At 37.7% G+C, this 15,722-nt stretch overlaps 1 protein-coding gene across 2 annotated transcripts in view; it reads right to left on the bottom strand.

Moving 5' to 3' along the window:
• Positions 1-15,722, bottom strand: part of UROC1 (urocanate hydratase 1) — a 50,010-nt gene that overhangs the window by 12,538 nt on the left and 21,750 nt on the right. For both annotated transcript variants that reach the window (XM_087708957.1, XM_087708958.1), the window contains 9 exons: positions 15,203-15,291; positions 13,543-13,605; positions 12,753-12,932; positions 11,772-11,869; positions 11,386-11,458; positions 10,084-10,205; positions 4,083-4,153; positions 1,990-2,088; positions 1,288-1,387 (listed from right to left, as the gene is read on the bottom strand). In XM_087708957.1, the coding sequence (XP_087565083.1) occupies positions 1,288-1,387; positions 1,990-2,088; positions 4,083-4,153; positions 10,084-10,205; positions 11,386-11,458; positions 11,772-11,869; positions 12,753-12,932; positions 13,543-13,605; positions 15,203-15,291 (895 nt within the window). The remainder of the gene's footprint in view (positions 1-1,287; positions 1,388-1,989; positions 2,089-4,082; positions 4,154-10,083; positions 10,206-11,385; positions 11,459-11,771; positions 11,870-12,752; positions 12,933-13,542; positions 13,606-15,202; positions 15,292-15,722) is intronic.

Below are 15,722 nucleotides of genomic sequence, written 5' to 3'. Positions count from 1 at the left end.
CAATGTTCTTGGCAAGGTTTTTCAGAAGTGTTTTGCCATTGCCTTTTTCCTAGGGCTGAGAGAAAGTGACTGGCCCTAGCTGGTTCTGTGCCTATGGCAAGACTAGAACTCACAATCTCTCTGTTTTTAGCCTTCATGTCTTAACCACTACACCAAACCAGCTCAAACATTCTCATAACAACCTACCGATATGAAAATAAAGTGACCAAAAAAAATTCTTTCAATCCTGAAGAGTTATCAGGAAGTAGGAACATAACTTCACTTTTCAGATTTTGCTGTCCTGAATGTCACAAACTATTGGCTGCCGTGATTGTGCTAATCTAAAAAATATTGTCGCTGTTCATTCGAGATAGAGAAACTTGGTTCGGAATTTATATTGGAATAAAACCAGGATCTATTTAAATCAGAAGTTCTGCCTGGGATGATCAAATGCAAAAAGAGGGTAGGACTACCATCTGAGATTTCCAGTAGGTTCAGTTAGACAACTGGAAGTAGGAAAAAGTGTGTTGTGAGCCCTGGTGTTATAGTGGTTAAACTGCAGTACTGTAGTAAACTCTGCTCACAGCCCAGAGTTCGATCCTGATAGGGCTCAAGGTTGGCAGCCTTTCATCCTTCTGAGGTTGATAAAATGAGGACCCAGATTGTTGGGGACAATATGCAGATAATGTTTACATTGTAAACTGCCCACAGTGTGCTGTAAAACACTATGGGGCTCTGTATAAGCCTAAAAGCTATTGCTATTGTTTGAAATTTCTCGTTTTAAAATACATTTTGCTTTCTGTTATATTTGGCAAGTCTAGAATTATCTTGGTCTCACGTTCAGATTACACATAATTAAGGTTACTTTGATCCCTATTACAAGATGTTACAGTCTGGAATATTCTTGGATTCAAAATATTCCATTCTAATCCCTCTTTTTCCTGGTTTCCTTCTGGCCCAAAGATTACCAGCAGAGAACTCCTATGTCTCTTTTCTTCTAAATATTTTCTGTAGTTCAGGCTTCAAATACAGATTTCCCCTCCCCTTTTACCTCCTTAACTCTTTGCTGCATCTCATCTTGCAAGATGCAATTTCTCATGTTTAATTACTACCTTTTCTGTCTACTTATTGCACCTGAACTAACAGCAGGATTACTCTCCAAGGTGCTGCAGTTTTTGATTTACAAGCAACCATTATGGGAAATGAAATCTTTACATCAAAAGGTGAACCAGTTATAGGCATGAAATATAGTTGTTCATCGTATAGAAATTCTGTTTACTAGAAATACTTGCAATCTATTCAGCTAACCTGCACAAAATGCAGAACCATCATAGATATTTGAGGTTTCTCGGTAAGGACTGTCTGCCCCACTCACATCATGGTGGTCTCGACTAAGAACAACTGGTGCCTGAAAAAGAAGTACAGGTTTATAGGGAAAAAATATAGAGGGGCATCAACTAGGCTCCCTGGCATAATTCTGTTCATTTAGATGAAGAGATCAATTGTTCTGTTTCAGGTAAAGTTCCAGAATAGGGAAATCAGCAATTTGATATTTGCATTTTTAGTGCCAGAAAAGCTGGGAAATTATGCACCTGAAAACTGATAGTTTCAGAAGCCGTAAAATGTAGATTGAGAGGTTGAATTTTGTCTTGGGGCTCTGCACTTCATCTGTATAATGAAAGAATCAGGAAGCACACAAGACCTCCCTTCATTAAATTAGGAAATACTGTGAGGTTTTCAATAAGAAATTATTCAGTAATCTGACAACATGGGATATGTTTACAACCTATGGTTAATATTATATTATAGTCGCACTCATTTCAAACAATTAGTCTTTGTTACTTTACTGGAAATTCTTTGACTTTACATGGTTTGCATTTTTATAAGAAACATTCTTGTCCCATCATCTACTCTATTTCTCTCAATATGACCTTTTCAATCTCCAAATCAATCTAACATGTCAAAGAAAATTAACAGGTTACGTTGAATAAAAACACAGAGGAACTGTACCTTAATTCTTCCTTCAGCAATGCCTTTGTTAATAGCCACTGCAATAGCAACACGGCCTTTTTGATCAGAATACAGAATTCTGGCTTGGGAACCAACAACCTAAAATACAGAAATAATATAATGATCCATGGGTTGATTATGTATGTATGTATGTATGTATGTATGTATGTATGTATGTATGTATGTACGAACGCACGAATGCACGCACGCACGAATGCACGCACGCACGCATCCATGGGTTATCTCCACAGTCCAGATGTGGATCAGAGACAATGCCAGTCTGTTTAATGAAGAAAGCAGGACAGTGAATTTACACATATCCACCCTCCATAATTAAGGATTTCTGCCTATGATTTTGTCTCCATTTACTTTTCATAATATCTAGTTATAAATATATTTGCCATTTTCTACTTATTTAAAATCAAGATTCAAAGTCTACTACTAGGTCTTGCATTATTTTAAGTAAAATATAGATCTGTGGATTGAACTGGAATCTAAAAAGGAAGATTTTCTTGCCCATAATATACAAATACTTGCAATAATTGCATTTGGATTTTTCCTAGAGGCATTGTATGGTTTTTCCCTAGAAAGATAAGCATATTGGCTTCCAATATTAAAAATGACTCATCTAAAGACTTAGGGTTAGGGTTTTTTTTGTATAGTCATCATACAAGAACTTTAGTGCAATGAAAGCAAATTAGAATTAAATTGTATTTGGAATTAGTTTTTAATCTATAAATTTTTCTGATTAAGTATTCAGAGTGTTTCCAAAGAATAAACAGACTCACAGATTCTGATTCTGATTTTACCATTGTTAAAGATGGTGAGCTAATGTTATTGTCCCAGGCCCAAGATATCTGAAGGATAATGGTAATCTATGGTTTGAAACTCAAGGAGGAGACAGAGACAGTAGCTGTCATTCTAGTAGGCCCTAATATTGTTTGCCAATGATAGAATGTGCCATAGCATAAAAATACAAAATTCACATATCGGGCATATTTATGTGGCACCCTTATGCTGTGCTCTCATTGATTTAACTTCAAACTAAATTTAAGACAATCCTGTCCAGGCTGAGATGCTTGCAAGGTATTCAGTCTAGAGTTCAAGCTACCATGATTAATTCCCCTGCTGCTGGAAAGAAATTCCTTTCTTTCATCTTCCCTCTGTAACATCTGCTGCAGATGCTGTGACAACAGATGTTTCTTACTGGGATAACAGTTATAACCCTTGCCTGATGTGCAAAATATTCCTCACTCAAAACTCAGTAGAAATATTTTCTTTTACATTGCTATTTTCATTTCCTGAGCTACTGAATTCCTTTTTTTAATGAAAAAATGTTTCAGAAAAATATGTGACTCAAAGAAAGAAAAACATTAATTGAAAAAATACTGCTGGTTTCAAACCAGGGACATTTTATATGTAAGGCTTTAGAGTTACCATGGGGTCCCTGGTGCTCTCTGAGAATGGTGTGGGGTTTTTCTTTTTTCTTTTTGCAGATGTTTTATTATCAAAGTAGGTAGCATTTTACCTATCATAGTTTGGTAATGAACTGCAAGAAAACCACAAAATTCAGAGAGCACCAAGGATCTCCACAGTTCAACCTTGAATTACAAATATTCTCTTCTATTTGTACCATTTAGGCTATAGATGGCAGCCTTCAGCCCAAACTTTTTCTATTTACAAAGTCTAATTTTACATGTAAACATCCTTATCTTCTCCTTGGCATCTGATTTTCAAGTAATTTTTTTTAAAAAAATAGAAAAATAAGGGTCCTGCTAGCCATTTTAAATGTTAAGCCCAGGAAGTAGGTGAAGATGAGATTAATAGAAAGAGATTGGATTATACTATGTGGAAATTGCTTCAACAGACAAGCATGAAGGACTTTGATTGGATGCCCCACTGCGCAATGGAATTGGGATGATAAAACATGTTCTTTCAAGAAATGATTTTAAGGCATCTTTTAACATTGTCAATCACCTTGAGTATCTTATGGGCAGAATGGCGAATTAAAAATCATAAAAATAAATAGAATAAAAATATGAAATAATGGCACTGTATTCCAGTTAAGAATCATTGTAGTTGGATTTACATACCAAATTATGTCTTCTGGCTTCCTGAATCCAGCGTATGTTATCATAATACTGCTGTTTCACAGATGGATTTGCTAGGCAAGAGACGATTACACAAAATGGTTCATAAAAGCAGTATCAAAAGACCACTGCCAGTTTACAAACAGGTTCTGAACTATGCACAAAACAATGCAGGAAACACCTGCCTTTAGGAGGAATCCAGTAATATTATACAAATTATCACAGGAGAAAGGAATAAAATATTTAGTTGTCTTTAGATTTATAGGTAACCTGCATTGTCTGGAGGCAAGAAAAGGATAGCACAGTTGTAATCAAGTTTGATATATTATTCAAGAGAAATATAAAATGCACCTATGAATAAATGCTTGATAATGAGATATTTGAAGTATTTCAAACTTTCTACAAAATCTGAGTACACAAAATCCGAATCAGACTAGAAAAATTAATATGTCAACTTTTTAAAGAGAAATAACCAAAATATTTGATTCTTGCAGCGATTATACTGCATGACAAACTCTGCAAGAAAAATGTACTTTATGCAAGTATTTACCAGATATAAATAACACTAATATCTATTGTGGGTTTGGTGAAATATAACATAAATTATATAACAGGACAGCCTTTCAAAATAATTGGTCCTCACACTTATGACTGTTGCAGCACCTCCATGATCATGTGATCAAAATGTGGGCACTTGGCAATTTGCTTATATTTACAGAAAGAGTGCAGAGAAGAGCAACAAAGATGATTAGGAGACTGGAGGCTAAAACATGAAGAATGGCTGCTGGAACTGGGTATGTCTAGTTTAATGAAAAGAAGGACTAGGGGAGACATGATAGCAGTGTTCCAATATCTCAGGGGTTGCCACAAAGAAGAGGGAGTCATACTATTCTCCAAGACACCTAAGGATAGCACAAGAAGCAATGGGTGGAAACTAATCAAAGAGAGAAGCAACTTAGAACTGAGGAGAAATTTCCTGACAGTTAGAACAATGAAACAGTGGAACAGCTTGCCTCCAGAAGTTGTGAATGCCCCAACACTGGAAGTCTTTAAGAAGATGTTGGAAAGCCATTTGTCTGAAATGGTACGGGCTTTCCTGCCTAGGCAGGGGGTTGGACTAGAAGACCTCCAAGGTCCCTTCCAACTCTGCTATTGTATTACTATGGCTGCAGCATCATGGGATTATGTGATCACAATTTGAAACTTTTCTTGCTGGCTTCCAACAAAGTCAATGGGGGTGTGTGTGTGATTCACTTAACAACTGCAGTGATTTCCTTAACAACTGTGGTACAAAAAGTAAAATCGGGGATGACTGCTTTGTTTAGCAACAGAAATTCTGGTCACAATTGTGATTGTTAGTTGAGAACTATCTATAATTCCCAACCACCATGCTGGAAATTTTGGAACTTTTGATCTGATATAACAAAGGTTGGGGAAATAACAGCCTTTAATTATTTTTTAAAGTCATCTTGGAAAGCAAATGGAGCAAATCTGATATTCAAAAATGTTAAGGACTTCAGAACTACCTTCTCAATTGCTCTATACATTTTCTTATTTTCTTTAAAGATGCCTCTCATTGCAATGGCGAAATATGTGCCTCCTTAAAATAGTCACAATCAGATTCTTACCACGATGACATGATGGTTGTCCCATACAATCAAAAAGGTTACATTGTGTAAACACTAACTGGAATTGTCTTTACAGCTGTCAGATAAATGCTGATACCATTGCAATTTATAGACATATTTTAGTAGACATGTTGCAATTTATGTTTTTCAGCATTAACCATTTGACATGCTAATGAAAGCAATTTCCATATAATATTGGTGTAGATAATATGCACATTCCAGTAAATGAAAAATGAGAGAGGACAATTTGCATTCAATTTGGACTGAATAAATCATAATTAATTTTACATTTGAATCTAATGTCTTTGGGGTTTTATTACATTTAAGCATTCTCCATTCAGAATTTTCTCTATGAATTAAAAAGGAAAAAAGAAACACATGAAGAAACATGAAGAAAGGGGGGTTTGATTATTCACCAAGGACCGGGGTGACAGAGAATATCTCATCAGCCATTTTCCTGCACATAAGTTCCAGTTCAATATATTTGCAATCTAGGTTGACATGAATACAGGTAGTCTTTGGTTGCTTAGTGACCATTTGAAGTTATACTGGACCTCTCAAAAGCTATTTACCACCCAGTTCTGAAGTTCCAATGTCACCCCTTGCCCGTCAGGATTCCAAGCAACACCCCCAACGAAAGAAGACTCTGAGGCTTGAAGTTCCTCAAAGTTCCATTTTATTAGATATGTCATATTTCCACATCTGGGAAAACCCGAATCTGAAAGCTTCCAGGTTTTCCCCACTTAAATGAAAGTCTAAGTCCCTGCCCAGCACCCACATGTCCATCACTTGGCCCAATCAGGCACCATCCAAAACTGGAGATGCCTTCCAGGTGCCAGGCAAGATGTCCTTGACTCTCTGAGAAAGGGATGTTAGTATGACTATATATCTGCCATACTCCATATAATCCCCCCTCCCATTTTCCCACAGCAGTAAATGTGGCAGGCCTGAAGGCCCAATGCAAAAGATGGCTTCCAGGCCTGACACTGCCCTGCAGATGCCTGACTGCATTTCGGACACTTGGCAACCAGACGGCATTTACAGCTCTTTGCAGTGCCCTCTGGTCAGTTTACATTTTTTGGGGGGGAAACCCTGGCATTTACTTCAGGGGTGGATTCCTGCCGGGATTACTACTGGTTCAGCGTGCAAAAATATATATATTTTTGGGATGGGTGATTGGGAATGGGAGGCATTGTATTAGGGCTAGTGCTCTTTTGATTCAATCTTCAATAAAAGCTATATGTTCCATCGGGGAACCATGAAGGGCAGGTAAATAGACAGGATATAAGCTGTTCCTCTTAATATTTTCTTCTCTCAGTAATAAACAGCCACCCAATCACTCACAATGAACATTTAGCAGCTGTCAGGATATTCCCTTACAACCAGCAGCTATTCTGGAGATTGTCTTTATCCTCACAGCTCAACACATAATCCTTCAAAATACACAGTTTCTCTAGCCACACTCTTCTCTTCCTCCTGATGGAATTCCCTCAGCAAAACTCCTGTTAGTTTTTTCTCATTCACTTGCTTTTTCTTGCAATGGGCAGTACTTAAGTCAAATAATAATTGAAGTTTCAAGCTCTTAGCATTAAGGACATAATAATAAGTCACCCTCTGTTTCCTTGATCAGTATAGTTGTGCTGCCATATTATTACCAATTTCTAATAAATATGGGGTATGCTATAGGCCAGATTGATGGCAAAGCATTATATGTTCTTCAAAGTAGCAATAGCAATAGCAATAGCAGTAGACTTATATACCGCTTCATAGGCCTTTCAGGCCTCTCTAAGCGGTTTACAGAGAGTCAGCATATTGCCCCCAACAACAATCTGGGTCCTCATTTTACCCACCTCGGAAGGATGGAAGGCTGAGTCAACCCTGAGCCGGTGAGATTTGAACCGCTGACCTGCTGATCTAGCAGTAGCCTGCAGTGCTGCATTTAACCACTGCGCCACCTTGGCTCTAAGTACCTTACCCAGAATCTGATTTCTCATTACACTATTATGTTTAAAGTAATATTGGTACATGGGAAAGTGAGAAACCACAAGCAGAACACTGAGTAACAAAGAGGTCAGTAGGTATTCTAAGAAAGAATAACAGGCAACTTTCCACTGAAGTTCAGCTATCATTTCTGTCTAAATTCTGCTGCTCATTTCTCTGCCAACCATAACAGCAAATCCAGTAATTAAATTGCCACCAAATCTGCTTCAGTCAGCTGGAATGTAAAAGGTCGTTTTAAATATATGTGTATTTAATTCCAGTGGTTATTTTATTATGAAATGAATATCTTCTCTAAATTTATTATGTATTAAAAAGGAGGTAGTGACAGATTTTGTTTTCCTGGGCTCCAAGATCACCGCAGATGGGGACTGCAGCCAAGAAATTAAAAGACGCTTGCTCCTGGGGAGGAAAGCTATGGCAAATCTAGACAGCGTACTAAAAAGCAGATACATCACCCTGTCAAGAAAAGTGTGCATAGTCAAGGCTATGGTTTTTCCAGTTGCAATGTATGGCTGTGAAAGTTGGGCCCTAAGAAGGGCTGAGTGCCAAAGAATTGAGACCTTTGAACCATGGTGCTGGAGAAGACTCCTGTGAGTCCCTTGGACTGCAAGGCAATCAAACCAGTCAGTCCTAGAGGAGATCAACCCTGACTGCCTGATCCTGAAGATGAAACTCAAATACTTTGGCTACCTAATGAGAAGGAAGGACTCACTGGAGAAGAGCCTAATGCTGGGAAAGATAGAGAGCAAAAGAAAATGGGATGACAGAGAATTACGGTAGGTGGCTGGACTGAGTCACCAAAGCAGTAGGCGTGAGCTTGAATGGACTCCAGAGGATGGTAGAGGACAGGAAGGCCTGGAGGAATATTGTCCATGGGGTCGCAATGGGTCGTACACAACATCGCAACTAACAACAACAAATTAAAAATATTTAGGGCTGTTTTCCAGTTTGAACAGTTTTTCCAAAACTGGATAACATAACTTCAGAGGTTTTCTGCTCTTTGGGAATAAAAATAGCTCAGCTCTCATAATATTTGACATAATGGAACACCCCAGTCCTCAGTTAAGTGTATGTTGTCTTAATATTATCAACAGTATACATGAAAATAATCTGCAAATTGCTACAGTGCCATACTAGCAGAAAATTGTCTGTATCTCTCAGAAGGCCTGATTCTCAGACTTTATGTAGAAAAGGTGCTACATTCAATCTGAAATTCTTCAGGAAGGCCAGGAAGAATTCCTGTTTGGGAAGACTATCAGACAAGGTGCCAAATTCTATGGCTACTGCCTCAAACTGAAAGTAGTTCTTATCCAAGCATGATTCTCACATAATTTTTTTAACAAGATTCATGATCAGGATGTAATAACAAGCAAGTGAACTATTTTCAGTTTAGAACCAATATATTTCCGTGATTAGATGGACGCAGGTCTCCTTGTTGATAACAAGAAAGTTTGCAAATAGTTATTTATAGTACATTTTTTTAATCTCTCTGGGAACCAACTTTCCTATCTTTAAGTTTATCTTAGCAGTCCTTCCTGAAGTCCTTCCTGTAAGACACTGAATACTTGTACAAAATGAAGCTAAGATGTAATACAATGAAAAGTACTCAACAAAACTATAGGCTGAAAGATTAATCCATTCATGTTCCATGAAGATTTGAAGTTGTGTCTTACAACTCCTAAATATCTTGCTGTGGACCTCAATAGACCTGGTCTTCATGTCTTATTTGGCCTAGATGAACATATCTAAAAATTCTGAAACTGCTTGCAAATGCTGCACTAAAAAATGCCCAGATACTGTTATAATATGAATACTATGGGGGCAAGGCTACAATTTATTTTTCCAGTTAAAATTCTATCCAGGTTGAGGAAACACTCCAAAAAAAGACAATGGCAAGTTACTTGCCAAGAAATTTGTAAGGATATGCCTATGCAATCACCAGGCCTTTTGCATCATTCACTAAATTTGAATGAATGAATGAATGAATGAATGAATGAATGAATGAATGAATGAATGAATGAATGAATCAGATTTTATATATCACTTGCCCAAAATACTAAAATATATGCAGTGATAAATAAAATATATTCAGGTAATAACCTGAAGAAGTTCAAGACCACAGTTATGATCACATGCAAGGAAGTTCCATTGGTAATAATAAACACATACAGACATTACAGTACATACGTTGGAGATAATTTAGAGCAAGTGCTGTTTCTCCACACAAAACATATGAGAAAAAAAGCTTTTAATTCCTCACAAAGTATAATAATTGGATAGTTATAGTCTAAAATTACAGAGTATAATATAACTGCAATTTATTTTTCTCGTGCTCTATTATTCACTCTCTGTACCTAGAAGACAACACGTCTTACCTCCCTGGTGTATAAGTTGCTCAAGCACTGCTGTGGATATAAAATCAGTGGTTGCCAAGTCTTCTGGGTCACCAGAGGTGCAAACCCACCGAAATGGGCCAAATCCCATAGAAAAAATATCTCTGGGAAGAAAACACAGTTAAACTTTGAAAAAGATAGCTTAAATTCCTGTTTTATTTATACTTATGGTCCGCAATGCTTTTCTTTCATTAACCAAGGGTAGAAGAATTTCAGCTATTTCGAACTGACTAATCCAAACATGAAGCTCTTTGAATCCCTATTTTAGAACTTTAAATAAAGCTTTATTTGCAGACATAAGCAACGTATCATGTGGCCATTTGGCCACTTAAGTTTACTAGTCATTGTTGTGCCAAAGTAACAGGAATCCAGTTGCAAAGTGCTTTTAATATCAACTATTACAATTGATTGTATTATTCTACTTGTATTTAACTTTATTTACACCACAGGTGCGACATGGTGGTTCAGTGGCTAAGATGCTGAGCTTGTTGATCAGAAGGTTGGCAGTTCAGTGATTCGAATCCCTAGCACCACGTAACAGAGTGAGCTCCAGTTACTTGTCCCAGCTTCTGCCAACTTAGCAGTTCAAAAACATGTAAAAAATGCAAATAGAAAAATAGGGACCACTTTTGGTGGGAAGGTAACAGAGTTCCTTGCACATCTGGCATTTAGTCCTGCCGGCCACATGACCACAGAGATGACTTTGAACAGTGCTGGGTCTTGGCTTAGAAGCGAAGATGAGCACCACCTCTAGAGTCAGAAACGACTAGCATGCATGTGCAGGGGAATTGTTACCTTTACCTTACACCTTTTATCTCTGGTCTTTGGCTGTAATAAAGATTCATTCAATCATGAGTTGAAAGAGCCTGCCAGTGCATCCTCTAGGTTAGTCCTGCAGATGCAAAGGTATGGCTATCATAGGGGCAAGGGAAGCAAAAGAGCTAGCTTTAGCTCTTGCATATCTAGCAATTCAGAAGTTGATACCCAGATAAATGTATTGGTCCTATTTCACCAAGCCTGAGTGAAGAAAAATATGTGTGTTTATTAAATATACATTTGGATCGTTATTACTATAACTGTCACATTACTTTTCTCTAAGCCAGATTTCTCTCACAATTTCCCAAAATATTTATGATATGCAGCACTCAGAATTCAGTTTATAGCCTTTAGCTCCTACAATGCAATTGAGCCAATGTGAAAGTTACTTTTCCCAACCCGGTCCCCAGACACATTCCTTTCTAGATAGAAAAGGGTTGATGTTTCATATTTTCCTCTTGTACATACCCCATAATGTGCTGAACATAGGAAGGGTATCGGAATTCTCCCTTGCTGCCTCCTCTTTTTGCAACATCAGCACCTTCCAAAGAATTTAAAGGCAAATGTTCAGTGGGAAGGAAATGCAACACCCAGCAAAACAGCAGTTGAATGAAACAGGATTGGATATTGCTGTGCTGACTAAGAACAGGGGTAGTTGGGGAACAGGATTGTACAATAATTTATAATAATCCCGCAGAGAAGTTCTTCTGCATTCAGTGAATTAATGGTTGTTCTGATCATGCAATTATCATATAGAATATACAGTACAAGAGTAATACAAAACGCCTGCTCCCATGCAGAAATTATGCGATGTATTTTTCATATCAGAAAAAGGGAAGGCATTCTCTCCTTACCTGCTCTCTGGGCTTCTAGAAGGAAAGCATTGCCATAATCCCAAAAAAACATCCCTTGATCAGACAGCTTGTTGATGGCAGCTATTTGTCTTCTAAGACTAAAGAACAAAAAAAATAAAATCCGAGACATTACTTTCGGCACCATCTTATATCATTAAAAATAAACTCTTCTGTTTGAACACCATATGAGAGAAAATAGTTTACTAGGTAAATGTGGAAGATGAGAAATATGGGTTCAGATTTCACTGTTGGAATAAATAATCTTTTGCCATTTTTCTTTTACTAAAAAGAAGAAACTACTTTTCAATAGTAATGTTGCGATGGGACAGGGGAGCATAAACCAGTCCTCATCCACATTCTTCAACCAAGTTCAGAGAACACTAAGGACTCCAGATTTTTCTTTAAATTATCCAATCCCCTTTAGACAATCAGTGCCCCATTAGTTTTCACAGATATTTCCTTGTTTAACTAGAGAAACAGAATGACAATCGGTGGGCAAAAATTCAGGGGAGTGGGTTCAATTTCTGGCTTCCTATTAGCTTTTCCATTAAGTTTTTTAATGGGATACTTGCAGGGAGTGTTGGAAAGCTTCCCTCCCTCCTTTCCTACCACCTATACTTCTCCCTCCCCTTTCCTCTTCCCTTCCCAGCAGGTAACTAAATGGATTATACCAAGTGGGGGAGTGTCTGAGGAAGTGCACAAGTGGCCAGCACTGAATACAGAGGGACTGACCATTTCTCCATTGACGTCTTCACTGCAAACTTCCCACAAGCCAAGATTTCATTAATGAGAAGGGGGCAAGAAGTCTAGAGTTTATAACTAGATTTTGACAGACTGATCATCTGACTCTTATTCAAAAATGAATCTGTTCTGTCCAAAGCCTAGCACCCCAAATTTCTAAAAAAACCAGAAGACAATGAAAATGAACATTTTAAGACTTTGCAAGATGGTTAAAATAAAACATGAAAATGATTGCCATACCTTTCTTTTACAAGAGCCTGGAATTTTATGGGATCATTGGACATGAGTTGGTTGGCATCCCTAAAGCTTAGCTGTACTGGGTAATATCCACCATTAAATGGATTGTGACAAGATGTTTGGTCAGATCCCAAATCTACTAATAGTTCCCCAGTAGTATTGAATTCATCCACCAATCTCTCCCTACACACAGAAAGAGGAGAACAGGAAACAGAGAAAAAATAAGCAGAAATGAAGAACAACTTAAGAAAACTTAAGCAAAATTATTAAGCAATACACATTTGGTAAACATGCATTTTAATAAATAAATAATTCAGTCAACACATAAAACATGTATACATCCCACTTATTTCAAACATGATTTTTCACTCAAAACTCTTATAAATACTTTCTCAAGGGAAGCAAAATTCAGTATCATTTTCTCAAATATATGCACACACCCATCAGTCTGCAATGAGGATCACAATCAAATGTGAAATACTGTCACTTAACATATGTTAACTTTGTTTCTAAAAAATAAATCACGTTTGTTGCATTGAACCATTCACTTTATAAATCAAGAAAACAAATTCAAAATTGCACCAGGGCTTCTAACAGAGTTGTTCTCATGTATAAACAACACTAACATATAGTAGGAAAAATACCGCACACATTTGGGACAAAGGTAAGTGAAATACTCAATTAAAGAGCAAAGATCTATTTCAGTTTATAGCTATTGTAACAAGGAAGTTAAAATAACAAATATTAAAAACATACCACTGTCAAGAAGATCACTGATCAACTGCCTACTTACCACAGGTCTACCACGTTCCCATGATATCCCAAACTAAGGGTCACCTTGTTCTTCTTTGCTTCCCTGTGTAAATATTTTAAACAGAATTTTAGCATTAAGGATGTAAAATAATAGTTTATGGAGACAGGGAAATGCCTTAAAGTATGTTTTGACTCTTTACTGACTACCTATACTAGCCCTACAGTTTTGTTGGCAATGGTTTAGCATTGCCTGCTTCTAAGGGTGAAGTGAGAGTAATAGCAGTTAGACTTAGATACCACTTCATAGGGCTTTCAGCCCTCTCTAAGTGGTTTACAGAGTCAGCATATTGCCCCCAACAACAATCCGGGTCCTCATTTTACCCACCTCAGAAGGATGGAAGGCTGAGTCAACCCTGAGCCGGTGAGATTTGAACAGCCGAACTACAGAACTGCAGTCAGCTGAAATAGCCTGCAGTGCTGCATTTAACCACTGCGCCACCTCGGCTCAGTGACCAGCCCAAGGTCACTGAGCTGGCTTTGAGGCTAAAGTGGGACTAATGGTTTCCTAATGTCCAGCCTTGTGCCTTAATGACTACTCCCAACTTCTCTCCACAAAACATTTGCCCAGAATAAAAATGTTATAGGGTTTAACCAAATATGGCAATTTGTAGAACGTAAATGGCATTTATGTGAAAGGATATATTGAATTTATTTCTATTCTTTTTCTTAAGAAGCTTAACCTATAGGTTATATTCCTCAGAAAGATAATTTGGTTAAAGCACCTAATTGACCTTGGCTGATCTTAAAAATCTAGGTTGGTTTGGACCTGGTTAGGACTTGGATGATGACCTCTGGGCCAGTTTATAATTAACAACAAAGTCTTCTATGGATGGGAGTTGATGAAAGGTTTGTGGAACCTGGAACCTGCTTGTTTGTCCAACAGTCATTTATAAATGTTGCAAAATATGTCAGTCTTTGAAGTGTAGGTTGCTTTTTAATAGCCCTTTTCACCAAACTCAAAAGACATCCCAAGGTTTTGGGCTGGCATATCATATTAATTAGTGAGACCACAAAAATGATTAGAGGGTTAGAACAGAGGTGGGTTGCCAATTTTTCTACTACCGGTTTGGGCGTCCTCCAGTGAGTGCACGTGCAATGCTTCTGCGCATGCACAGAAGCATACAGGCAAGTGGGTGGAGCCTCACGCCACCACTACTACTGGTTTGCCCAATCCAGGCCAAACCGGGAGCAACCCACCTCTGGCTTAGAAGCTAAAACATATAAAGAATGGTTGCAAGAACTGGATATGTCTAGTCTAACAAAGAGAAGGACTGGGGTGACATGATAGCAGTCTTCCAATATTGGAGAGGCTGTCACAAAGAAGTGGGGGTGAATCGATTCTCCAAAGCACCTGAGACAAGACAAGGAGTAACAGATGGAAATTTACCAAAAAGAGATCCAATCTAGAAGTAAGAAGAAATTTCTTGATAGTGAGAAGAATTAATCAGTGGAATGGGTTGCTTTCAGAAGTTGTAAATGCACCAACATTGGAGATTATAAAGAAAAGATTGGGCAACCATTTATCTGGAATGATATGGGGGTTTCCTGCTCAAGCAAGGGGTTGGATTGGAAGACCTCCAAGATCCCTTCCAACTCTGTTATCCTGTTAGACAGTAAAGAACATACTTTATGAGCCATACCTAAGTTGAGCAATGCAATCATCCAGACTTCTGGTGATTTTTATCAGCCATCCCTGATGATGACGTTTTAAGAGAGCAGCTTCGTCAACCTGAGAGATTGCATTATAGGAGAAAAACATCAGGCACAACTAATCTTTCTGTATATTATATGCATTGTGAGTAGCAAGTAAAAATTAAAGTTAATCACCATCACAGTATGACAAGTTTAGTTTTGAACAACTGTTCATGGTCTGAGAAACACAAATTATGAGTGAAGGTTCCTGTTAGAACTGATTTAGAAGAAAGATTCTTTCCCAATCAATAGTGAAAAATTACACAAGTAAATTGAAAGCTTGTCTTGCTGTATTTAATAGCTCTAAACTTGTAACCCTGAAGCTTGATCTACATGAAACCATTTCATCTCCTTGGGGATTCTTGAATGAGGCAAGATATGACCTATTTGTCAACCTCTTTGCAGCAAAAATTAGGCTCTGCCCAACAACATTTGCATCTTCTCACTAGCAAATTCCCTCCTTACTCT

Source organism: Thamnophis sirtalis, unplaced genomic scaffold (genome assembly GCF_051295495.1).
Source record: "Thamnophis sirtalis isolate CommonGarterSnake01/CBP01778 unplaced genomic scaffold, rThaSir2_p1.2 scaffold_3, whole genome shotgun sequence".
Lineage (NCBI taxonomy): Eukaryota > Metazoa > Chordata > Lepidosauria > Squamata > Natricidae > Thamnophis > Thamnophis sirtalis.
This window is presented reverse-complemented; position numbering and strand designations above follow the sequence as displayed.